Source organism: Aquarana catesbeiana, linkage group LG08 (assembly GCF_042186555.1).
Source record: "Aquarana catesbeiana isolate 2022-GZ linkage group LG08, ASM4218655v1, whole genome shotgun sequence".
Taxonomy (NCBI): Eukaryota; Metazoa; Chordata; class Amphibia; order Anura; family Ranidae; genus Aquarana; species Aquarana catesbeiana.
Window position 1 is genome coordinate 177120334 of NC_133331.1, and position 25299 is coordinate 177145632.

The window sequence follows — 25299 nt, forward strand, 5'->3', positions numbered from 1 at the left end:
GAAGGGGATGGTAGTAAGTGCTGGAACAGGGAGTAGGGAGGCGGGGCTGTGATTGACAGTGACTGGCTTTATACAGAGTGGATGCGGGTGCTAAAGGGCGGCATGGCAGTAGGGGCAGGGCTACAAGCCAATCGTAGTCCTACTCCCTCTCCCTGGCATAAAGAAACAACGTTTCCTCTGTAGATGCCTTTGACAAGCGCAGCTGCATTGGAGACACAGAAAGTGTATTGGCTTACTTCTGTTCTTATTCATGGGACTCGCCACAATATTCAGGGTACTGCAGCTTCAGATCTTCTCCCCTTCTCCTATTCCCCGGTCCAGTAAGCAGGGCTACGTGTAGCTGTAATTTAGCTCCACCTACTGGATCAGGGAATAGGAGGAGGGGAGAAGAGTTGGAGCTGCATTAATGAGTAATGGGCAGAGTCCCAGGGAATAAACAGAGAACAAAGATAAACAGTGCAGAGGGGAGACAGAGGGTCACTTACTACTGCACTCTGTGTCACTACTGATCCCAACCTCTGCATCACTTAGCTCTGCTGACCTTTGAACTCTGCATAATTTAGCACTGCCCTCTGAACTCTGTCTCACTTAGCACTGACCTCTGAACTCTGTCTCACTTAGCACTGACCTCTGAACTCTGCTTTACCGGTTATGTTACTTTCTGAAGGCGCACCAAATCCACTCTTTCTCTTTTTGCTTTGAGAAAGCTCACCAAAACCATGGGACATAATAGAAGTTTATGGCAAACTACAGCTAACCCACACGAAAACCACCAGTACTCTGCACTGCACCAATGGTGCAGGAAAACTGCACCGCATCAGTGTGAAAGTGCCCTACTGAGAGCGGGGCTCGGGAGTGAGCACACACGAGTGCTGCCATAGCAAGCAGGTAGCTATGGGGACACTTGGCAGGGGGAGAGGCTCAGAGCGCTGGTGGGAAGCTGAGAAAAGGAGGATCGGGGCTGCTCTATGCAAAACCATTGTACAGAGCAGGTACTGTAAGTATGAGATGTGTAGCGCCACCCCTGAAGGAGCCGCTTGGTAAATTTGGGTTCTCTGATCTCTGCTTCAACCTCAAGAATGACCTAAGCCCCTCTGGCACACCTGGTTAAATTAAATTACTGCAAACGCATTTAAAGACACATGTGGAAAATACTGTTATCCTGGCTGTGGATTATTACCAAAAACAGACACACACCTGGTAGTGATAAACAAATTGAATATATTATCATGGTTTAAAGCATATGGAAGCTTACAACACTGTTAAACCTTTTTGCAAAAAAATAATACATTAGAAAAGACAACCTTCAATACTTAGCAACTTTAAATTTAGAATATATATGCCCATAACACAGACGCTGAGAGGGAGGAAAGAAGATCTATCAGCTCCTTCTGGGCCACAAACACCATTGAAAGTAACAAAACAAAAAGAAGAAATGGGTTAACAGGTAGAGTAAGCACAGTTCTGTAACGTTACAGGTTCTGAGTTGAAGGGTACCAGTGTTTTCTGCTAGCAAACGTTGGGGCCCTTTGTAGAGACAGTAGGTTTATTCAATCAAAAGTGAGATGGTAATCCTCTAGGAAATCCCGTTAGGTAATGGTTTGTAAGAACAGAATGGCTAAAAGTGGCAGCTCCAAACAAGCATCCTCTGACAGTAGAAAGGGAAAGGTGTCTGCATGCAGTGTCTGTACTGTGCTCAGAAAGATGTTGGGTTTACACCCGCTCATCAATCCTCTGGGTGATAGCACAACGGAAGTCCCAAATGGTTCAGGCTCCTGGCAATGTTGTAAGGCACTGTATCACCTCCTGTTGGCTGATCAAGATGGCTAGTAGCTGAACTGGCAGGGTGATAGGAGAATGGCCAACAGGACACCTGGATGGGTCTTGTGATCCCCGAAGCAGTGTGTGGGTTGTCTCCGCTGGGCTAGATGGTGCTGAGTTGCTGAGCAGGAATGAATGGTGGAGGACTGTGTGGGTGACACTGTTCCTGGCTCCTTTATCCTCAGTCTCTTGGCAGCAGTCTCGGGAAAAGCGTGTCTCTCTCTCAGATGCTGGTAGACTGTGTGGCTCTCTCTCTCTCTCTCTTAGGTGGAGTTCCACCACGCAGTCCTGTCACCTCACCACTCCTGTCCTCCTCTATCCCCTCTCCTCACAGTAACTCTCCCCTGCAGTCTCAGGAGAAGCGTGGATTTCTCTCCCTCTGTTGGGTCACACAGTCCCTGGTGTCAGTGTGTGTCTCTCCCCTCAATCAGATACTGGTACCTCAGAGCACTCTCCTCAGACAGCCCTCCTCAGATCTCCTGTCAGCACTCTCTCTGTAGTGCTGTGCGGAAAACCTGTCTCTCTCTCTCTCTTTTCTCTCACCTAATTTACCTCAGCACTTCCTGAAACTGCCCTTTTTCCCAGTGAGCTTTGTGTCTCTGAGTTTTCTGGAAGGACAAGTCAACACCTCTCTGTCTCCATCTTGTGGACAAAAGGAGAAATTGCATTACAACATGCCTGCTACACATATTTGTTAATTTATTAAAAACACACTTTAATCCTTTGTATTCCCTGAATGCTGTCCAAAAAGTAAGGCTGTGTAAGGCCACTAAACTGCAAAATTAATCTCCCATTGTTTAGTTTCTAGTACCATCAGTGTGAACTCAGACTGAGCTCCCACTGAGGAGAGAGATGTGTAGGATGGCAGAGGGTTGGTGCACTCATTGTCTAACTGGGTGGAGGATTTCCAATATCCAGCCTGATCTACCAGTAGAGTGAAAAAAAACTGTCAGCTCCAGTCCGAGCCACTGTACTAAAGACCCAATGTTAGTACAGAGATCTCCCACGCTGAGCTGTTGTGTTCTGACAGGGAGGACGGCCCCTCCGCCAGAACAATCTGATCAGCGTTCTCTGCCATTGGCTGAGAGCGCTGATCGGGAGCCGATCAGCTGCTGATTTTCCAGCATGCTCGTCTGACAGAAGCCAGCCAAACTGTCGGACATGGGGCCATATACATGGGCCGAATGTCAGCTGTTTTCTTTTGAACCAGTGCAATGTTGGCCAGCATTCAGCCCGTGTGTAAAGAGGTTTAAAATAATGAAAAGTTTGTTTTTACTTTTGTAGACCACTCCTTTAATGTTGCTTTTATGATTATATCAACTTTTATGAATAGTCATAATTTACGGTTAAGCAACCAACACATTATTACACAGAATTAGGTCACGAGTTGATAGAGGCTAATCATGAGGTATTTTCTAATGGGATGGGGGTGTTTAGTCCCAAAATAATTCTTATACAGTAGTGTAGACATGTTTTTTAAAGATATCTTGAGAATCAGAAGATACTGATGCAACTGCTGATTCAGGCTTAGCAACTTCAATCCCAACATCCATCTTCCCTGCAAAGCTGCTTGCGAATGCTAGGATTGATGGTATAAAACTTTTATAATACTCCAAGCAATGTAATAAATCAATGATGGTTTGCCACAGTTCGGTTCATAATAAATACTGAAGGTAAAACTGCCCTTTACATTAAGCTCCACACAGATAGTGTGAATTTTTTTGTGCCCCCAATCCTTACATTTTGATGCTTCTTTTTTTCCTCAGGAGTGTGCCCTGTGCACAGCAGTAGAGCTGTTATCACTGTGTCCAGCCAGTATATGCACAGTAGAGGCTGCTAGAGGATACTGAACTGTGTCCAGCTATTACATATTCAGTATGAGGCCACTGGCATTGTGCCGAGCTGGCATATGCACAGTACTGTGACTAGAAATCTTAGGATCCAGGACATCATATGTTAGCTGACGCTCCATTGCCTCTACCCGATCGGTCAGATCTGTTACCCCATGGACCAGTTTTCCCCCCTGATTTTTGGTGGCTTCGACTACCTGGCTGTTGAAACAAGGTTTTGAGATATACAGATATTTTGGATTCTGTAATTTTGACTTTGTAAAAATTTTCTTCCAGCAAATTTTTCTATCAAACCTAGAAGATTTATGTATACTGGTGTAAGTGTCTGGTAGTTTATTCATGTGTATCCCCTCTTTTTCAATGTCCTCTTGCTAATTATTCTTTGACAGGTACTTTTATAAAAGGGGTTTAAAATGCTGCCCACTCCGATCCAAGTGTGGGATTTAAATCTAGTATTTTTGGTGGTATCAAGACTTTCTTTTGAATCTAATTGGGAAATATCTTTGACATTGCTATCCCCTAAGTTAGTATTTCCTGTGGCCATCACTTTGGTCGGAAGGGTTTCTGAGTAATCTGCATTGTCCTTTAGGAGGCCCCATTTGGTGTTACACATAGACAAGGTTGTTTTGAAACCAATGTTGTGGATTAATTCAAGCTTCTCTTCATAAGCAAATAACTCCATGTGCTAATAAGCACAATCATAGCTCTCTTGTGTAATGCCGGGAAAGTACTCCAAGTAACAGACGCTGGTATCGCATTGAGCTTAGCAAAATCCTCTCTAGCGTGATCTGCTGCTTTTATTTATACTGTAAACATGAATAACAAAAGAAGGTGGGAGCTTCAGAATCAGACACTTGTATTCTTTCAAAAGAACCAATCACACACATGTATATATTCAAATAGAATTCCAGTAGTGACATGTGCAGATGGTCATGTGCAGAGCCATGCTACCAGCTTCCCTGTAAGACACAAAGAGTCTCATGATTTGACAGGGCTCTGAACACGATTGTGTGCACATTCCCACTGCTACCAATGAAGCGAGCCGTACTCTATCATGGCTCAATGGGCAATAATTTTTGTACGGTTATGCTATGGTTCCCATGTACGCAGATCCGTTTGCTAGGAGCGTTAATGCAATCGCCATGAGGTGGCCAGTCTCTTGGTGAGGCATAAAGGAACATCCCTAAAAGAGTAAACAGATCTGCCATGTCCATGGGAAGGTTTCCGCAGCGAGTGGTCTTCCACCAACATCTGTATGTGTGAATCTGCTCGCATGAGCGTATTACAGCAAAACTGACACTGGGGGACATCTGACAACATACATTAATAAAAGTTTCCACAACACCAAGGACCTTCTGCTTTTCACCTCATGAAGATATTGTGTTGCCCTCCCTGTGTCTGGCATCAGCTCACCTCTAGGATATATCTCTCAATTGCTGGGATATGTTGAGGGCAATCAGGGTTTACCTTTCTGACACTGCTTTTTTTAGGCAGACTGGTTATCTTTTTGTCATTTCAGAAGGTCCTAAAAGAGGTTCTCTGGCTTCCGGATGCACTGTTGGCTGTAGATAGACAAGACTTGTTATCATGCAATACTATGAGTTTCAAGATAAATTGCTTCCTTTTCCCATTAAAGCTCACTCCACCAGGGACACAAGTATTTCTTATGCCATGTACACATGGGCTGACTTTTCGTCCGGACTAATCCGACGGGACGAATCCGTCAGACAATCCAACCGTGTGTGGGCTTCATCGGACCTGCAGCAGACTTTTTCGGGCGAAAATCAGGCGGACTTTAGATTTGAAACAAGTTTCAAATCTTTCCGACGGACTCGAGTCCGGTTGAAAAATCAGCTCGTCTGTATGCTAGTCCGACCGACGAAAGCTGACGCTAGGGCAGCTATTGGCTACTGGCTATCAACTTCCTTATTTTAGTCCAGTTGTACGTCATCACGTACGAATCCGTCGGACTTTGGTGTGATCGTGTGTAGGCAAATCCGTTCATTCGAAAGTCAGTCGGAAGTCCGTCAAAAGTCCGTCGAAAGTCAGTCAGAAAGACCGTCGGACCTTTGTTGCCGAAAAGTCCGCCCGTGTGTACACAGCATTAGGCTTTTCGTCATCAGGCCTTTATATTTCAAATCTGCACAGCTATAACCTAGTCTTATTTATATATGTTTAACAAGATTGTGTCTGCCTTTGCAAATACCAGTTTTGACCAAAAGGTTATGCAAGGGGTTGTTTAATGACCTCGGTTGCCTTTTGCTCTGTTTTTGCTCTTGTTGGGCTGGTTTCTCCTGTGTATGTTTTGGCATGTCTGCCCCTCAGTTTGGACTGTTTTCGGATGTCCCTAGGTTGCTTAATTATCATGAAAACATGTCCCTCAGTGGATGATAGGGAAAATAGGATTTTTGTACTTATGATAATATCCTTTTCTTGGTATCTGTTGAGGGACACAGCTCCCTCCCCTCATTTGCTATCATTCTGTCTTTGGATTGTTTGCTACAACTGCGCAGGTGTGAAGTGGGAGTGTTTCAAGGGACAGGCCTTCAGTTTCCATGTGTCTAGTGTCTATTTCTTCTGTAGGTGGCAGTGTAACCCTATAAGTTACTTAATTATTATCAAGCTCTGTCTCTCAATAGACTCAGAGAAAAATATTTTATGGTGAGTACAAAAACCCTTTTTTTCTCAACCACACCCACATTTGTGGCAAACCCAGCCTATATTAAAAGTAATATAAAGTCAACTTTGTGCAAAAAAGCTGTATACGCAATTGACATACATACTGTATGTGTACACTGTTTTACATGCTGAAGGACTGCTAATCCTGTTTAGCCAAGCACCCCTGCCAGAAAGCACATACAGGAGCTGGATGTAACTGATGTGGCAGTATAGGTTAGTCTAGCACACCCTCAGCCTTCTGATTGAGTAATTTAGAAACAGCAGTATAATGAAGAACCCATCCCTCTGCTCACTTTGGTCTATTCTACTGGCAGTATGTTCCCTGCCAGCACACTGAAATACAGAAAAAACTGCTGACCCTCCCTCTCTCAGTTTTGGAGATTACAGGAGATGTATATAGTATATCAAGGTAAATTCAGGTACTTACACCAGACACATTTAAAATACATTTTATGGTTTAAAATGAATATACATAGCTGCTTTGATTTTGTGTTTATTTTTCTGTAGTTCAGCTTTAATGAAGGCAAGGCATATCCAGACAGGTGGGAGAAATGTTGTAGCATGTAGCATTATATTTCTTTTTATTACAACTACCTATGGATAACACAACTCTAACATATAACAGCTTTTGATTGCTTTCATATACAAAAAATAATATATTCTGTGGTGTAAGTATACTCTAAAAATTGAGAACTGACTTTCATTTACAGGAAAAGCTTAGAGCAAAAGTGCCAAACCCAGAGATTATGGAAACAGGAATTATTATAGCAGGAGCAATTATTGGCAAGATCTGCAGAATGGACCTTTGTGAAGAAGAGGTAGGTCATTCATTAATTCCTTAAGACTTTCCTTTCTGGTTGACATAATCCCTGAAGTCCTAAGGGGTTTGTTGTCATGAACGTTATTGATTCCAGATATGTTTTGACGTGTACTTTGGAAAATACTTTGTTCCCCAAGTATACTTTTGTTTATATGTGCTTACAAAAGAATGTCTGCTCATTGAATGAGTTTTGAATTGAATGAAATTCCAAGTTCCTAATTATTTTTTTTATAAATGTACACTGCACTGTACAGAGTTTAGCAGTCTCAGGAATGTAATGTAATGTAACGTGTAGCATAGCGCACATAGTGCAAAAGTGGTATGTCATACAACATAACGTGGAGAATTGGCTGTAGTAGCATTGGTTAATGGAGAAGTGCACAGGTACAGCTTTCATCAGTGAAGAAGTGTGGGTGCAGCTGTGACCAGAGAGTAAAGTAGGTGGGGCAGGGTTGGTCAGTGAAGCAGTGAATTGATTTTAATTGTGAGTGGTCCTTTGGCATTTATTTTAATACATTATAGTCCATGCTACATTTAGAGGTGCTTCACTCATTATTCTGTTTTCTTGTTTGCATACAGAGCTTACTTTAGCTTCAGGATTAGCTTGCCCATGTGAATGGGCTCTGCCACATTACCTAATGGACTTTCCGGGGACTTTTATTGAGTATTTTTTTTAATAGTCTTTGGGCTAAGACACCTGAGTGTGCCTACTTACTTTGTTAAAGTGGAGAGGTATGTGAGTGCAGTGTTGGTGACACAGAGAAGTGTTTGGGTGCAGTGGTGGTTAGTGGGGAAGTGTGTGGGTGCAGTGTTGGTCACTAGAGAATTGTGTTGGTGCAGTGGCGGTGAGTAAAGAATCGTATGGGTGCAGTGTTGATCAGTGTAAAAAGAGTATGATTCTGTTGGGGGTCACTGGACAGAAGTGTGGGAGCAACTGTGATCAGGGAGAAAAGTGTGTGGGTGCAGTGTCGGTCTGTGGAGAAGTGTGTGGATGCAGTGTTAGTTAGCGGAGAAGTGTGTGTATACAGCAGCTTTCAGTGGGGAAGTGTGTGCATGTGGTAGTATTAAGCGGAAAAGTGTGTGGGTGCAATGTTGGGCATTGGAGAAATGTTTGGGTGCAGTGGCAGTCAATGGAGAAGCATGTGGGTGCGGTGTTGATCAGTTTAGAAGAGAGTGAGTGCAGTGAAAGTCACTGGTGATGTGTGTGGGTGCAATTTTGGTGAGTAGAGAAGTGTGTAGGTGCAGTGGTGACCAGTAGAGAAGTGTGTGGTTGCAGTGTTGGTCAGTGGAGAATTGTGTAGGTACAGTGGTAACTAGTAGAAAAGTGTGTGGTTGCAGTGTTGGCCAGTGTTGAAGTTTGTGGATGTAGTGGTGACCATTAGAGATGTGTGTGGTTGCAGTGTTGGTCAGTGTTGAAGTGTGTAGGTACAGTGGTGACCAGTGGAAAAGTTTGTGGATGTAATGTTGGTGTGTGGAGAAGTGTGTATGTGCAGTGGTGACCAGTAGAGAAGTGTGTGGGTGCAATGTTGGTGAGTGGAGAAGTGTGTATGTGCAGTGGTGACCAGTAGAGAAGTGTGTGGGTGCAATGTTGGTGAGTGGAGAAGTGTGTAGGTGCAGTGGTGACCAGTAGAGAAGTGTGTGGGTGCAATGTTGGTGAGTGGAGAAGTGTGTAGGTGCAGTGGTGACCAGTAGAGAAGTGTGTGGGTGCAATGTTGGTGAGTGGAAAAGTGTGTAGGTGCAGTGGTGACCAGTAGAGAAGTGTGTGGTTGCAGTGTTGATCAGTTGAGAAGTGTGTGGTGTTGTAGTGGTGACCAGTGTAAAATTGTTTGGGTGCAATGTTGGTGAGTGGAGTAGTGTATAGGTACAGTGGTGACCAGTAGAGAAATGTGTGGTTGCAGTTTTGGTGAGTGGAGAAGTATATAAGTAGAGTGGTACCGGCAGAGAAGTGTGTGGTTGCAGTGTTGGTCAGTGTGTGGATGTAGTGGTGACCAGTAGAGAAGTGTGTGGTTGCAGTGTTGGTCAGTGTTGAAGTGTGTAGGTGCAGTGGTGACCAGTGGAAAAGCATGTGGGTGAAATGTTGGTAAGCGGAGAAGTGTGTGGGTGCAGTGGTGACCAGTAGAGAAGTGTGCAGTTGCAATGTTGGTCAGTGAAGTGTGTGGTTGTAGTGGTGACCAGTGGGGAAGTGTGTGGGTGCAATGTTGGTGAGCAGGGAAGTGTGTAGGTGCAGTGGTGACCAGTAGAGAAGTGTGTGGTTGCTATGTTGGTCAGTGGAGAAGTGTGTGGTTGTAGTGGTGACCAGTGGAAAAGTGTGCGTGTGCACTGTTGGTGAGCGGAAAAGTGTGTAGGTACAGTGGTGACAGTAGAGAAATGTGTGATTGCAGTTGTGTTAAAGTACTTGATGTGGTTTTGATGGAAAGGTGTGCCATTCTTGTTTTCAGTTCTTAATTTTAGAATAAAAACATTTTTAGGATAGAATACACGTACATGTCTGCTACATAACTTTTTATGCCATGACTAGTGGTTTTGGAGTTAAATGTGTACATATATTTCTTGGCACACGCTCACAGTTAGCTCTGAACATAAAACTTTGTACAAGTGTATTAAAAACTGACAGTAATCTTATGAAATGGCTTGCAGCCAGTTTATAGTAGATCAAAATATACTTTACAGTTCATTAAAGTCTTGCTTTAAGGCACTTTCCAATCACAACTGAAAATTAAACCTTGAAATGCTTACAGGGAGCACAGACTGACTGCTCTGTATTTTAGTTCATCATCCACCAGGCCATCCCACTTTGTACTAGCGGTAGACTGGTGATTTTAGAACATTAATTTATGATGCAAAAGAAGAATTTCGAAGCACACCTATTGCAGGCTCCTTGCTTCCTCTTGCACACAAAACTTCTGGTGTAAAAAAAAGTCAGTAAGTGGGATTCAAATATATCTTGGAAGTTTGTATGTGTTTGGTCAGGTAGGCAACAAGCACAGAGGAAGTTGTAAAACCCAAGTGACAGGAAGTACACTCCTAATAATCCTGTGAGATGCTCTCAGGATTCTGCTTACACAAAATTCAGATGAAGGTAAATTGATTGAACTATGTGGACAAATGCAGCGTGGTATGTCATCGGGGGGGGGGGGAGTGAGAACAGTAATCAGGTGATCACCAAGTGCTGGCACCACAAACGTACAAATAAACAAATATCCAGCACTCTGAAAATCCTTAAAGCTTTTTTTTACTTTTTTTAGTGTCCCTCTCTATTTGGATTTCTGTGAACCAAAAAAGTGGAAACCTTGACCTGCACCCCAGTATTTGTTAATGCTGTACATCTATATTCCTTTACCAATTCTTTATTTAACCACTTAAGGACCGTATCACGCCGATATATGTCGGCAGAATGGCACGGCTGGGCATATCAACGTAGAGGTACGTCGCCTTTAAGACGAAGAATTGTGGGCGCACGCGCCCTGCAAGCTCCGTGAGTGTGATCGCAGGTCCCGCGGACTGGATGTCCGCCGGGAGTCCCGCGATGGTCTCACAGAGAGGAAGAATAGGGAAATGCTGATGTAAACAAGCATTTCCCCATTCCGTCTAGTGACAGGACACTGATCACAGCTCCCTGTGATCGGGAGCAGTGATCAGTGTCGTGTCACATGTAGCCCATCCCCCCCACAGTTAGAACACATCCCTAGGACACACTTAACCCCTTCAGTGCCCCCTACTGGTTAACCCCAGTAGGTTCACTGCAATGTATAGCACTGATCGCTGTATAAATTACAATGGTCCAAAAATGGCGTCAAAAGTGTCCGATGTGTCCGCCATAATATCGCAGTCACGATAAAAATCGCTGATCGCCGCCATTACTAGTAAAAAAAATTATTAATAAAAATGCCATAAAACTATCCCCTATTTTGTAGACGCTATAACTTTTGCGCAAACTAATCAATAAACGCTTATTGTGATTTTTTTTTTACCAAAAATATGTAGAAGAATACGTATCGGCCTAAACTGAGGAAAAAAATTGTTTCTTTTTATATTTTTTGGGGATATTTATTATAGCAAAAAGTAAAAAATATTGTTTTTTTTTTTCAAAATTGTTGCTCTTTTTTTGTTTATAGCACAAAAAAATAGGTGATCAAATACCACCAAAAGAAAGCTTTATTTGTGGAGAAAAAAAGGACGTCAATTTTGTTTGGGAGCCATGTCGCACGACTGCGCAATTGTCAGTTTAAGCGACGCAGTGCCGAATCGCAAAAAGTGCTCTGGTCTTTGGGCAGCCAAATGTTCCAGGGCTGAAGTGGTTAAACCATCACAGTACAGACTTAAGAAAAATAGCAGACAATCAGTAGCATAACCAAATCATATCACCAACTACACATTTGATCATAAAATTGGAATAAGTACTGCCGTAATCAGAACCTGCAGAATCTATAGCTTAGAAGTAGGTGTTTCCATGGTCAATAGCAACCAGTTGGTTTTATTTATATGGGTGTCCGCATGATTCCAGGTAATACCATAACCAAACCCACATGGTACATACAGGCTGTCTCCCCTGCACGTATTTCTATGTTAAACATCGGAGCATGACAAAAATTAGTTAAAGTTAAACCCTAAGTTTAGCTAAAATTCTCTGTAATAGGGGATGGGTGGATGATTGATAGCCCCGTCCTCTCCATTCACAGATGCTGTGTAATTCATAGAGGCTGGAATAGAGCTTCTATAAGTGGCAAATCTGGCAGCAAAGGGTGGGCATAGTCCATCTTTCTTGATGTGAGCCCCTTACTGTATTAACCCCTGCCACACCAGAATATTGCAGGGGTTTGGATGAGGGGGTGGGCTAGGACAAAGGAAGATATGTATAGAAAGCGACAGAATCAGCACAAGGGACACATCATACTGACTGTTAGTCACTGTAAGTTATGTACCTTGTGCAGGTGTTTGCATTTTAGCTAAAATTAGGCCTTAAAACCAGACAAAACTTGTTTTAGTTATGGATAGACTGGGGAAGGATTGGATCCCTTGTCACACTGGTACCCTGCCACACCCGGGCAGGTAAGCAAAATTATACTTAAATAAATCTGTGCCACTAGACTATCAATCTGTGAATTTGCAGCTACTGTCATAAAAAGTGTATCAAAACCACCCCCAATTTATATAAGTAGAACTAGATAGCACTACTATGTAATATATTCAAAAATAAATATGAATATAAAAAATAAAATATAAAAAACCTGTGTAAATGTGTACACTAATCCCTGCATGTCACAATTTACATACATATACAGTATATATATATATATATATATATATATATATATATATATATATATATACCTTGTTTCCCCAAAAATTAGACTGGGTCTTATATTGATTTTGGTTACAAAAACACACTAGGGCTTATTTTCAGGGGATGTCTTATTTATTTACGGTATGTACAATAATCTACATTTATTCAAATACAGTCATGTCATCATGACGATCTTAAAGTGGTTGTAACGATAAAAAATAAATATTTTGATCCTGATAGACGGCACAGTGCTTGTGCTGTGTCATTTACCCCTCTCTATGTTCTAAAAAACCTGAAATAAAATAATAAAATGTATTTTAAAAAAGTTCCTGTGTCCCCTGTCTTCTCCCCCCCTCTCCCCATCAGCTCAGGAGTCAGCATTATGACATTCTGTAATCCCAAAAATAAATCTTGGTTAAAGTCATTGTAAAATTATGTAATCTGTTTTGTACAAATATTATAATGTGCAGTGTGTCTCCTTTTGTAACTTTATTGTGGAAAGAACCTTATTTACAGCACGTGACCCGCCAAAACTCTTTTTCCCTGCTCCGAGCACCTGGGAGGAGAGGAGACCTTTGGCAGGTCACGTGAGTGTCTAGTGGGGCTGTAAATAAGGTATTTTCCCAAATAAAGTTACAAAAAGGAGACACACTGCAGATTATATAATCTTTTTTAGAAAAAAGGATTACATGTTATTAATGACTTTAACTAGGGATTATTTTCAGGGTAGGGCTTATATTGCAGCCATCCCCGAAAATAACACTAGGTCTTATTTTTGGGGTATGGCTTATTTTTGGGGAAACAGGGTATATATATATATATATATATATATATATATATATATATATATATAATATACACACATTGTATATACACACATTGTTACTCATAGGGATTCGTGTACACATTTACATTTGTATTTTTATCTTAAATATTTTTATTTATTTTTGCATATGTTACATAGTAGCGCTGTCCAATTCTAATTATGTATATTGCAGGTGAGCAAAATGCTCCCAATGGTGCAGCAGACATCAATTAAAACATGACACTAGTTATAACCCTGCTACACTTTGTCCAGTTTGAGTTTGAGTTGGGCATTTGATAAGTAACTTGATAAATCTGTTTCTGCATTTTTTTTTTTTTTTGCAGGATGTTGAACTAGCAAAGGACACGATTTTGGAAGGGTTGAATAATGCAGAGGATGAGGATGAGATGAAAATATACCTTCTATCTTTGAAGAACGCTCAGCTGCCTGAAACCATCCCTACTCTACTTCAATATGCAGAGGAGCACACAGGGGTGGTGTGCAGTACAGCCTTGTCTGCTCTGCAGGCCTTCCCACCATACTTTTTATCTGATCAGGTACTGAAGCCTGGATACAGACAAATGCATCAATAACTTGACTTCTTTCTTCCCTGCATTATACAGTATGTTTCTTGTACATTCACATCACTCTATGTTCTATTCTATTTAGCAAAATGTAAATCGATTTTCCCAGTACCTTTTTTGTTTTGTTCTTTTAGCCCTTCAGCAGCTTCAATGTGGGCTGCCTAGGGCTTATTTTTTATGAAGCCTTTACAAACTGCCAGGAAAAGGGTAATAATAAGAATAATGAGCATCTGTGAGGCTGTACTTAATTCTACTAAGTGAGGTGAAGGGTCTATAGTAAAAATACATTTACATTCTTCTCTTGAGTGTAATTATACCTAGAGTAACATGATCTTAGGCTGTGTGAAAAAACATATTAATAATTTATGTTCTTCACTGTGCGCCATTTCTATTGAAGTATTTATATTTTCAGGAATCTGTTCTTGTGGATAAACCAAATTCCTTATATATCCCAACCAAATATGTTTGTCTTTCTGATACATAATGCGGGCGCTTCCCAGTCTTACAACACACCATTGTTGATGTTAGGGAAAGTAAAGAAATTGGCAAGTTTTAATGTTACATTTATATCATTGAAGAGGTATAATCTGAACACATTTGCAGCAAACAATTTAATTTTGTAGCTTAAGGCCTAACTCTAGTAAAAAAAAAATTCTAACCTCTAGATATGGCCGAAGGTGGCGTATTGTAAAAGACATTTTAGAAAAAAGCCTTCATGTCAAGGTCCATGCCAAAGTGCTAAATGGAGCTCCATAAAAAAACACTTGTAAGCGTCTTTGTCCGAACTGGTGGTATTTCCACTCATTTTCTATTCTGTCTGTAACATCGACAGGAAATTAGGATAAATATTACAATATAGACACACAGCAATATAAGTGGTGAGAGGAGGTAACTCTTTCTCGCTTTCCTATCAAACAAAAAAAAAAAAGAAAAAAAAGAACACTTTGGCTGGAGTTGGGCTTTAATATAATGTTGTGCACTCTAGACTCATTTGTTTTTTAAATTCCAGTTTACTATGCTTCAGTGTGCTTGAGCTCTGGAGTGCACACCCTAATGCAATAGGCTGCGCACACCTCTGACTAGTACTATAACAGCACATGGTCAGATCAGTACTACTGATTACAAATGCCTAGGTCACTAAGCGGGTGCTGAGAGATTGCCAACTAAAACTGAATTATCTGGAAAAACCATTGTTTCTAAATGCCCCAATTAGAAGATTTCATCATACCTTTTCAATAATGATTTTACAATTGTGGTGCCAGAAGTGAGACTCCAATTACAAATTACCATAGGAACTAATAAACTGTAAGCATGTAACATAAATAAATAAAGTAAATATAGTATACAGTCCTTGAAAGGTCTTAATATCCGATAAAAAGATATTTTTGTCTTATCTATCTCTTGGGGAGCATGAGGTGTTACACCTGTCGTCAATTGGAAGGACATCACTGTTATAGACTTACCCAGGACAAAGGCTTTTGGAGGGGACTGAATGCTAGCCTCTTGCCTACTGATTATGGGCCCTGGATTTTAAGAGAACAATACTCTTTGTGAGGTATATGCCTGGGGACCCTTGATGTAATCTTACTTTGAATCCAAGTGCATGTCCCAGTAGGCACACAAACTCTGGGAACCCTGTATATGCCATATTAAAATAGTGACTGCTTCATACTGTCGGGACTCATAGCAGATGCTGATGTCATCAACTCCAGCCACCAGTAGGCACACAAACTCTGGGAACCCTTTATTTGCCATATTAGAAATAGTGACTGTTTCATACTGTCGGAACTCATAGCAGATGCGGAGTGTGGGACGTTTCGTTGCACTGGTGGCAAGCAGTGGGACGCTCAGGGCCGTCTTTAAGGCAGGGCAAAAGGGGCAGCTGTCCTGGGCCCTGTCATTGTTGTGAGGCCCAAAGCAGCTGCCTCATACTTGCCAACTATCCCAGTTTAAATTCCCTCGCCCCTTGAGGTTTTAGTCCCGTGCTGTATCCTAATATCTCAGTGTGAAGCTCTGTTATTAAAGCTGCCCAGCTCTGCCCTATTGTTGTGCACAGATGACTCACCTGCAGACCCTGTGTTTACATGTAAATACCGGCACTGATATGTAAATAGCAGCTGCATTCATATGTAAATAGTGGTGGACCAGCAGCATTCTATGTAAACAGAGGTGGTATTCATATGTATATCATATGATATTCATATGTATATCATGCCCCCCTGAGGTCATATCACATCACCTATACTGAATGCTACCCACTGGGGAGATAAAAGAACATGCTTGAAAGTCCTGCCTACAACTGTGGTCATTAAGCCTACCATCAGCCTGTTCTGCAAAGATAAGCAAATTAGTGTGTGGGGGGGGGTAGTGTGGGGTGTGCAGAGGTAGGCAGAGAAGGAATTACAGTTTGGGGTTCACAGGTGAGCAAGGTCCTGTCCTTGGTGTGCAGGCAGTGAGGAGATGATGTGCTGTAACCTCTAGCAACTAATCAGTAAGCAGTAATGATGTGTAGTAACCAATCAGTGAGCAGTATTGATGTACAGTAATCTCTATCAACAAGCAGAAATCATGTGCTGTAACCTCTAGCAACTAATCAGTGAGCCGAAATGTTTGCTGTAACCTCTAGCAACCAGTCAGTGAGCGGTAATGATACACTGTAACCTCTGGAGACCAATCGCAATCACTGTCTGATCTGATTCAGTAAACTGATTTTGAGTCTAGCTGCTATTTATTGTATGTCTCAGAGCAGGTGGAGAGCAAAACTGCATGGGGGGGGGCCCCAAGAAAAATTTTGCACAGGGTTCAATCAATATTAAAGACGGCCCTGGGGATACTTCCTGAAGTCTGGGACATCCAAACCTCCACCGGGATCCAAGATCAGGATAACAGACTTCAGTCACCCCAGCGGAGATATATATCTGGCATCAGAGTTCCTGGGGCTGCTGCGGATTGTCCTTTCAGCATACTCCAGGACTGTGTCTAAGGATGAATAACTGGAGCTCAGGCAGCAGATTCGGGTAGGACTCTAGATTGGAGCCCTATAGGTCACTAGGTCACTGGTATGCAACAGGGCAAGTGCTTTCCAACCCCAGAGCACCGGGTCAGTGACCAGCGGGCATTGCGGATGTCAGTCACGCTATACAGGGCTCCAGTAAACCATGTGAAAGGAATAAAACATCTCCCTCAGACAAAGTCAGAAAGTGGCGAAACGCGTCAATGACGTCATCTACGACATTAACCAGAAGTGACGTGTGTTCTCTACGGGCTGAGGAACCAGGAAGTGTATCGGTGCTGTACACAGCAGCCGCTTTCCCATCTTTCTGGCAACCGAGGAAACATACAGGCACAGTGCACTTTACTTTTTGCTTCATTTTAATTCATATTTGGTATGCATATCTTGTAAAGGGGGTACTAGGTACTTAATGCATTAGCCCCTTGCCATCTGGAGTTATGGTGGTATCGTATACACTAAGTTTCGGAGTACTTCAACTATGATAATGAGCTTTTCTTATTAAAGCGGTAGTAAACCCCCTGTAAGGTAAAAGGCATAATGAGCTAGTATGCACCGCATACTAGCTTATTATGAAATACTTAACTTAGAACGAGGCATCGGTATCTCACCTGGTCCATGCCGAGGTAGCTGACATGTTGCCTCGGCGTGTCTTCCGGGTATCGTGGCTCCAGCGCTGTGAGTGGCTGGAGCCGCGATGTAGTCACTCCCGCGCATGCGCGGGGGAGACTTCTTTCCGGCGAGGTCTGGCATCTGCCGGGCTTTCAGCCGAGAATCCCCTGTGCGCATGCACTGCTGCAGTCAGCGGCTCATTGCAAGGGGAATATCTCCTAAACCGTACAGGTTCAGGAGATTTCTTTTTTTACCTACAGGTAAGCCTTATTATAGGCTTACCTGTAGGTAAAAGTTAAAAATTTGACTATACAACCACTTTAAGTTCTATTTTGGCAGCTGCACTGGGGTCCAGCCAATTTCGGAGTTTCGGAGTACTTCAACTATGATAATGAGCTTTTCTTATTAAGTTCTATTTTGGCAGCTGAACTGGGGTCCAGCCATTTTTATATATTGGTTATGACATGATAATGTTTTTCGGTTGAATGCTAGCTTGGCTAAATTTCTAGCACTTCAACTGCTGCCTTTTCAGTTGGTAGACTCTGCCCCCTTCCGTGAGTTTGTGGAATGTGCGGTACCTCAGTGGCAGGTTCCCAAACGCCACTTTTTTTCATGGAAGGCGATTCCGGCTCTCTACTGGCATGTGGAAGGCAATGTTCATGCCTTGCTGGGCAGGGCGGTCAGTGATAAGGTGCATATTACCGCTGACTCATGGTCCAGCAGGCATGGACAGGGACGTTACCTATCTTTCACCGCGCACTGGGTGACTCTGCTGGCAGCTGGGAAGAATGCAGGACAGGGTGCAGTAGTGTTGGAGGTTGTTCCGCCACCACACCTCCAAAATTCTACTAGTGGTGATTCTGCCACACCTCTCTCCTCCACCCCCTCCCCTTCTTGTTCCTCCATGGCCTCTTCCTGTGCTGATTTGTCCTCAGAAACCAGCGGTGCTCCATAGGCGTTTAAGGGGCTACGCAGGCAAAAAGATGCCATGCAGTGCTTGAGCTGGTGTGCTTGGGGGACAGGAGCCACACTGGGGCAAAGATTCTGTCAGCTCTGCAGGGGCAGGTTCAGAGGTGGTTGACGCCACGCTAGCTTAAACCAGGAATGGTGGTTTGCGACAATGGCACCAACCTCCTCTCTGCCCTCCAACAGGGACAACTGACCCATGTGCCCTGTTTGGCTCACGTCCTTAACTTGGTGGTACAGCGGTTCTTGGGCAGGTACCCAGGCTTACAGGGTGTTCTGAGGCAGGCCAGGAAAGTCTGTGTGCATTTCCGCAGGTCATATAATGCCAGTGCTCGGCTGGCTGACCTCCAAAAGGAATTTAATCTGCCCAAGAACCGTCTAATCTGTGACATACCCACCAGGTGCAACTTAATGTTGGCCATGCTGCAGCAGCTGCACACGCAGCAGAGGGCCATCAATGAGTACCTGCACGACTATGGCATCAGGATAGGGTCAGGGGAGCTTGTTTTTTTTCCCCACACCAGTGGGCCATGATCAGGGATGCATGAACTGTCCTGTCACCATTTCAGGAGGCCACAAGGATGGTGAGCAGTGACAGTGCATGCATCAGTGACACTGTTCCTCTTGTCCACCTGTTGGAGCACACGCTGCGTGGAATAATGGACAGGGCACTTGAGGCAGAACAGAGGCAGGAAGAGGAGGACTTCCTTACCCAGAGGACTCCGGGCCACGCAGCACACCTACGCTGCATGGCCTCCCTGATCCTGCAAAGCCTGCGGAAGGATCCTCGTATTCGTGGTATCAAGGAGAGGGATCATTACTGGCTGGCAACCCTCCTTGATCCACGTTACAAGGGTAAGATTGCGGACCTTATCTTGCCATCGCAGAGGGAGCAGAGGATGAAACATCTTCGGGAGGCCTTGCAGAAAGGTTTGTGCAATGCGTTTCCAGAGACTGGGAGGTTACAATATCCTGGTCCTCCTGGACAACGTGTTACTGAGGCTTCAGTCAGTCACAGAAGGAGCTGTGGAGAAGGTGGCCGTCTGACCGATGCGTTCAGACAGTTTTTTAGTTCGCAGCCCCAAGTTATGATCGGTTCCAGCAACCATCGCCAGTGTCTGATACACATGGTGCAGGAATACCTAGGGGCAAGATCAGACCTGGACACCTTTCTCACCGAAAATCCTCTGGGTTACTGGGTCTTGAGGATGGATCACTGGCCAGAGCTTGCACAGTATGCAATTGAGCTACTGGCCTGTCCTGCATCCAGCGTTCTTTCGGAACGCACATTCATTGCTGCTGGAGGCTTTGTAACCGATCACAGGGTGCGCCTGTCCACCGAATTGGTCATTTGGCTGACCTTCATAAAAATGAATCTTGGATCACCAGCTACCAAGCTCCTGATGCTGATGTAACTGAATAATTTTTTTTTAATGTGAGATCCCTTCAAGACTGCTTATGCTGATGCTGAGTGACTACCCTGTTATGCTGAGAGACTATCCTCTTCCTCCTCAATGTTCATGCTGATAGCTTGTAACAACATTTTTGGTTCTGGGAATCGCCACCAGTGGCTAAGGCCCAATTTTTCTGCCCCTGTTTAACAAAGGCGTGTAATTACAATTTTTGATGCAATACTTTGCAGCAGGGCTCATTCCTGCGCTCCAACTAGAGTATCTGTGAGGGGTTGCGGTGTTGTGGCAACACCACCAGTGCCTAAGGTTCAATTTTTCTGCCCCTGTTTAACAGGGGCGTGTAATTACAATTTTTGATGCTATACTTTGCAGCAGGGCTCATTCCTGCGCTCCAACTAGAGTATCTGTGAGGGGTTACAGTGTTGTGGCACCAGTGCCTAAAGCCCAATTTTTCTGCTCCTGTTTAATAGGGGCGTGTAATTACAATTCTTGATATAATATTTCACAGCATGTGAACATCACAATCAAATTGCAAGGTTTGAAACAGGAAAATCTGGATGCCGCACACCGGATAAAGTTGAAAAAATCTTCTTTATTGTAAAACTTGGATCATCAAAAATACAGGACAATCAGGCAGATAGTACAGACACAGCTGACGCGTTTCACACTCTAATTTGATCACAATCAAATTGCAGAAGGACCAAGAGGCCAAAATTGTAAAGATAAGGGAACCCATAATTTAGCCGGTATAGCAACACTCACAGCACGGACCAGAGACATCCAGGGCTGCTACACAGTGGCAAACACTGTGATTGCTCATATCCTTTCCAAATTACAATTTGAACAAAGACATTTTGAGCCATTTAAAAAGACTTTTCATCATAATTATGTACACATATTTTTCCAGCAAGTACTGGGCTTATGAAGCACGAATCACTTTGTTTACTTTTTAAGCACCAGTCACTTTATGATTTTAGTATAACTAGCACGTTCTTTGCACTTAAATAGTTGAAAATGAAATGGTATGTGATATAGAATTGCGATATCTATAACCCATATTTAGCACAACGGGACTTTAATTATAAGTATTCACATATGTGTAATCAACAAATAGTTTTTCACTTTCAGTTTTGGCTTATGCGACATCCATTTGTATTTTTTTTTGCATATTTAATCACTCTTACCCACAATCAACATCCAGAGGGGTAACCCACACCATTTTCTCTAACCCAATAACACACACATCAGAGGGTGTAGCACAATTGAAAAGCAAGTAAAAATTGGCTGTTTAAGGCTATATCACATGCCACTTTAAATTCTAATTTTTAAACGTTTTTTATATTTTTTTTGTTTATGATATGTGTCTTGTAAATAATTCACTTTCTAAGCACTATTTTGTATATTAGGCTTATCACCCTTGAAATTTGCAAGATAACACATTTAGCCAGCAGAATCCAATTAAGTCATCACACAAGGCAACTATAAAAATCGCATCACGTCAGAGCAGCGCCATACCTACATCCCTTATCTCTATTCATATTTCTTCAGTGTTGTCACATGAAAAGATATAATAAAATATTTACAAAATGTGAGGGGTGTATTCACTTTTGTGAAATACTGTAAAACAAAGAGGTAAAAATGATAGACAGTGAGGATTCACATTTAAAATCCATCCACAGTGACACCTGTTTCTATTTACCAGGAGTATAAGCTCAAAACATAGAAGACAATCTTTCTGAAAAAACGATCCCCTCATGTGGATCCTGTCACCAAATAAGTGGAATGCACACTTACCGGAGACTAAACCCCATGCACTTAGGTTACATCCGCTTTAGAATGGTAACATTAATAATAAGATCAAACTGCAGACAACTCCGGTGATTGAATCCTTTCATGGTACTCCACTGGCCTTTGTAACACAGTAGTTCCGCAACCTAATTTCCTAAAAATATTATATAAAGAAAGGATTTGGGTTTATTAAAACAAAACAAGTAAAAACATGTAAAATCCATACATAAAATGCTGCTGAGTGCACCCTAAGACAGCAGCATGTGAGGCCAGTGCATTCAGCTCTTCCCAACATGTTTTGTCCATTAGGACATCATCAGAGCCTACATTTACTGACAGTTACACGTCTTAAAAAGGATGTCTTGACCTATTCTTCTCCTCTCAGTAATCAGTATCTCTTATGCCGCGTACACACGAGCGGACATTACGGCGGACTTTGCCCGGCGGACTGGATTTCGTCGGACAATTCGATGTGTGTGGGCTCCAGCGGACTTTGTTTTCTCAAAAGTTGGACGGACTTAGATTTGAAACTTGTTTAAAATTTATCCGTTGAAATCGAGTCCGGTCGAAAAGTCCGCCATCTGTATGCTAGTTCGACGGACAAAAAGCCATGCTAGGGCAGCTATTGGCTACTGGCTATGAACTTCCTTGTTTTAGTCCGGTCGTACGTCATCACGTACGAATTCGACGGACTTTGGTGGATTGTGTGTAGGCAAGTCCGTTCATTCAGAAAGTCCGTCGGAAAGTACATCGAAAAGTCCGCCGGGCAAAGTCCGCCGTAATGTCCGCTCGTGTGTACGCGGCATTACAAGTGTAATTTCTGAATATTGGGGACATCACTACATGTACAACGATATATACATAAAAAATCAGATATAAACACCATGTGCAAATAATGCTGATATATACTACTACATGTGCAGCGATATATCAAATCGTGTGCATATAATATTGATGTGAAATGCTATAGTATACACCATATAAAAGTATAAGTAGCACAAAATATTTTTTAAGGTTTAGAAGGACACCAAATGAGCACTGAAGTGCTACCTACGCCCCCTTCTATACCAGTTGAACACCATGTCAGTCAGTTTTCATTATCTATAAATGCATAAATAATATGTGGGCTGTGCATTGTGAAGGCCATTCTTAGCTATATAGAACATAATGTTTGCAAGCAAGAAATAATTCATGTTTTTTTTTAGGAGGTGAAGGACACCATGAAGAGTATCCTCCATCAAACAAACCAACTTCACGATAAAAACAGCCGGCTTATGGCAGCAGAGACTCTTTTGTTAGCAGATTGCACTTTGGAGGACCTTACAAATATTTTAGCGGGCTTACAACTGATGGACACTGAATCTTCCAAATTACTGATATCCAAGCTGCACAACAGGCTGAACCTCCAACACCCATTAAAGTAATGATTTTATTTTAGAATGGATTATGCTTTGGAATGTAAGTATATTTATGAAGAAATGTTTAACAGAAGAATGGGAATTGATCCGGAGCTAAGTATATTTGCGGTCTAAAAATACATTTTTTATTACCGTATATAAATCCATTTTAAAAATAAGAAATTTGAGCTTTACAGCACATTTAGTCAGTTGTATCTACTTCTATGGCTTATATATATAAAACTTCACCTAACGTACAATGTTTCTGTGTTTTTTTTATGCAGGAATGCCAGCAATAATTATAGCAAGAGCATATTTCACCATAATTATTGGTATTTGTCACAAGCTGGAAGATCTGTTGTGTTTTCTGGATTATTGACTGGTAAGTTCATGAATTTATGATGATCCTAAATTCTGTAGTGGGATATAACAGGTGACTATTGAGATTAATACAGAAATTTCTAAATTATATTTTTACAACATTATTTGTAAGCTTTTTCCGGTACCTGCAAAAAGGGTATTGTCCACCACTGTTTAGGCACACACTAGCAGAGTGCCTGAAAATGTTGTTTTACATTTCTGCAGGGATAAGATTTGTTAAACTTCCATGTCTGCCCACTTGCCAAAGCCATTGCTGAAGGATTTGACTCTCCCTGTTTATTGTACTACTTATTTATTGGCAGGAGGAAAGGAACTACACGGGGGTGGTGGTGGTGTGTGGGGTGTTAGAAGAGGGAACACCACTACGGAGATCATTCTGCAGCAATCCCCATGTCACTAAGCCCGCTTGAATTATCAGTTTTGAGTTGTCTTTTCTGTTAACTTGATTTATGACCTTGCCTGACTGTGTCATTGTGAATTACATTTACTGCATGTCAATGTGAAACTTTAGGATTGTTATGTTCTCTTTTTAAATAGATTTACCATATGTAAATTGATTATTTCTCCCACATTTAGGTATAACTTTGCATTTAATGAATCAAAGGGAGATCTACTGTGCATCGAAATGTTTTCATTATAATTCAGTAATTTAATATTGTAAATTAAATAGACTAATGAACATTTCTGTTTAGGCCTCATGTACACTGTTGCTGGTAAACGGAGTTTACAAGTATTGAGTTTACAAGCATTTCAAGCGCCAAACGCTTCTACACGCGGCTAAACATGGTAACTTGCGGTTAGCCGCGTTTCGTTTACAGACGTTTTTCATTTTTGGCTATTTAAAAAAAAAGACCCATGCCATTTTTTTTAAAAAACACTTCTAAACGTAAACACGCCAAAACGTTGCATGTAGATGTGGCAAAACTGACGTGTTTTTTTTTTTTTTTTTTTATATTCTTTATTTAATTTTATAAATAACACAACAACATACATCGGATATACAAAAAGAAATATTTCTTATTGCTAATAATCCACCATTACCCTTAAATCCCTCCCCCCTCCCCTTCCTGCAAAGTTCAATAAAGGTAGGGATTTCAAATCTGATATTTACCTATCCCTGCCCCCCTTTATATTTATCGAGTAAACTCCTCGACATATCTCCACGTTGTTTTAAACGCTACCCACTTAGCCCATTTGTCCTTACAATCGATACCTTCTTCCGATTCCACTCTCCCATCCTCTAACCTCTAAGTTACATATTTTGTTAACACGGAAAATCCAATCCTGTATTTTAGGGCTCTCCACTTTCTGCCATTTTTTCGGAATTAAGCTTTTAGCCACATTCAGTAAGATGGGGACTATTGAGGTTTTATAGTCTCTAGCAGGGCCAGCTGTCCCATGGAACAAACATGTCCACGGGTCTTCCGGGATATCTTTGTTTGTAATTTCCTTTATAAACTGTAAGACTTCCTTCCAGAATTCTTTAATAATGGGACACTCCCACCATAAATGGGCCATTGTTCCTAGGACCTTACACCCTCTCCAACACTCCGCGGATTTATCCGTTTGTCGCATACCACCTTGCCAGGCACTTAAAGTTAGCCTCAATCATTTTAGTGTCTACGCGGAACTGTGTGTCGACTCCAAAATTGTCTCCAAAGTGTATTTATTACATTGTCACCCCAACTCATTTTCCCATTTCTTAATGTAAGGTGACGCATCCAACTCGTCTCTAATCATTAAGATTTTGTATATTCGTGATATATTGTTTTTTGATTTTTCTCTCATACAGAGCTGCTCCAGTGGCCTGTAATCTTCTCCATGTCTGATAGGCTGTGGCAGTCTATCGACAAAATGAGTCAGTTGGCTGTACCGCCATGCATCAATTTT

General features: G+C 42.1%; 1 protein-coding gene across 2 annotated transcripts in view; it reads left to right on the plus strand.

The window, feature by feature from the left end:
- LOC141106176 (microsomal triglyceride transfer protein large subunit-like) overlaps nucleotides 1–25299 on the plus strand; it is a 239517-nt gene that overhangs the window by 123586 nt on the left and 90632 nt on the right. For both annotated transcript variants that reach the window (XM_073596713.1, XM_073596714.1), the window contains 4 exons: nucleotides 7061–7168; nucleotides 13604–13816; nucleotides 22837–23051; nucleotides 23313–23410. In XM_073596713.1, coding sequence (XP_073452814.1) covers nucleotides 7061–7168; nucleotides 13604–13816; nucleotides 22837–23051; nucleotides 23313–23410 — 634 coding nt within the window. The remainder of the gene's footprint in view (nucleotides 1–7060; nucleotides 7169–13603; nucleotides 13817–22836; nucleotides 23052–23312; nucleotides 23411–25299) is intronic.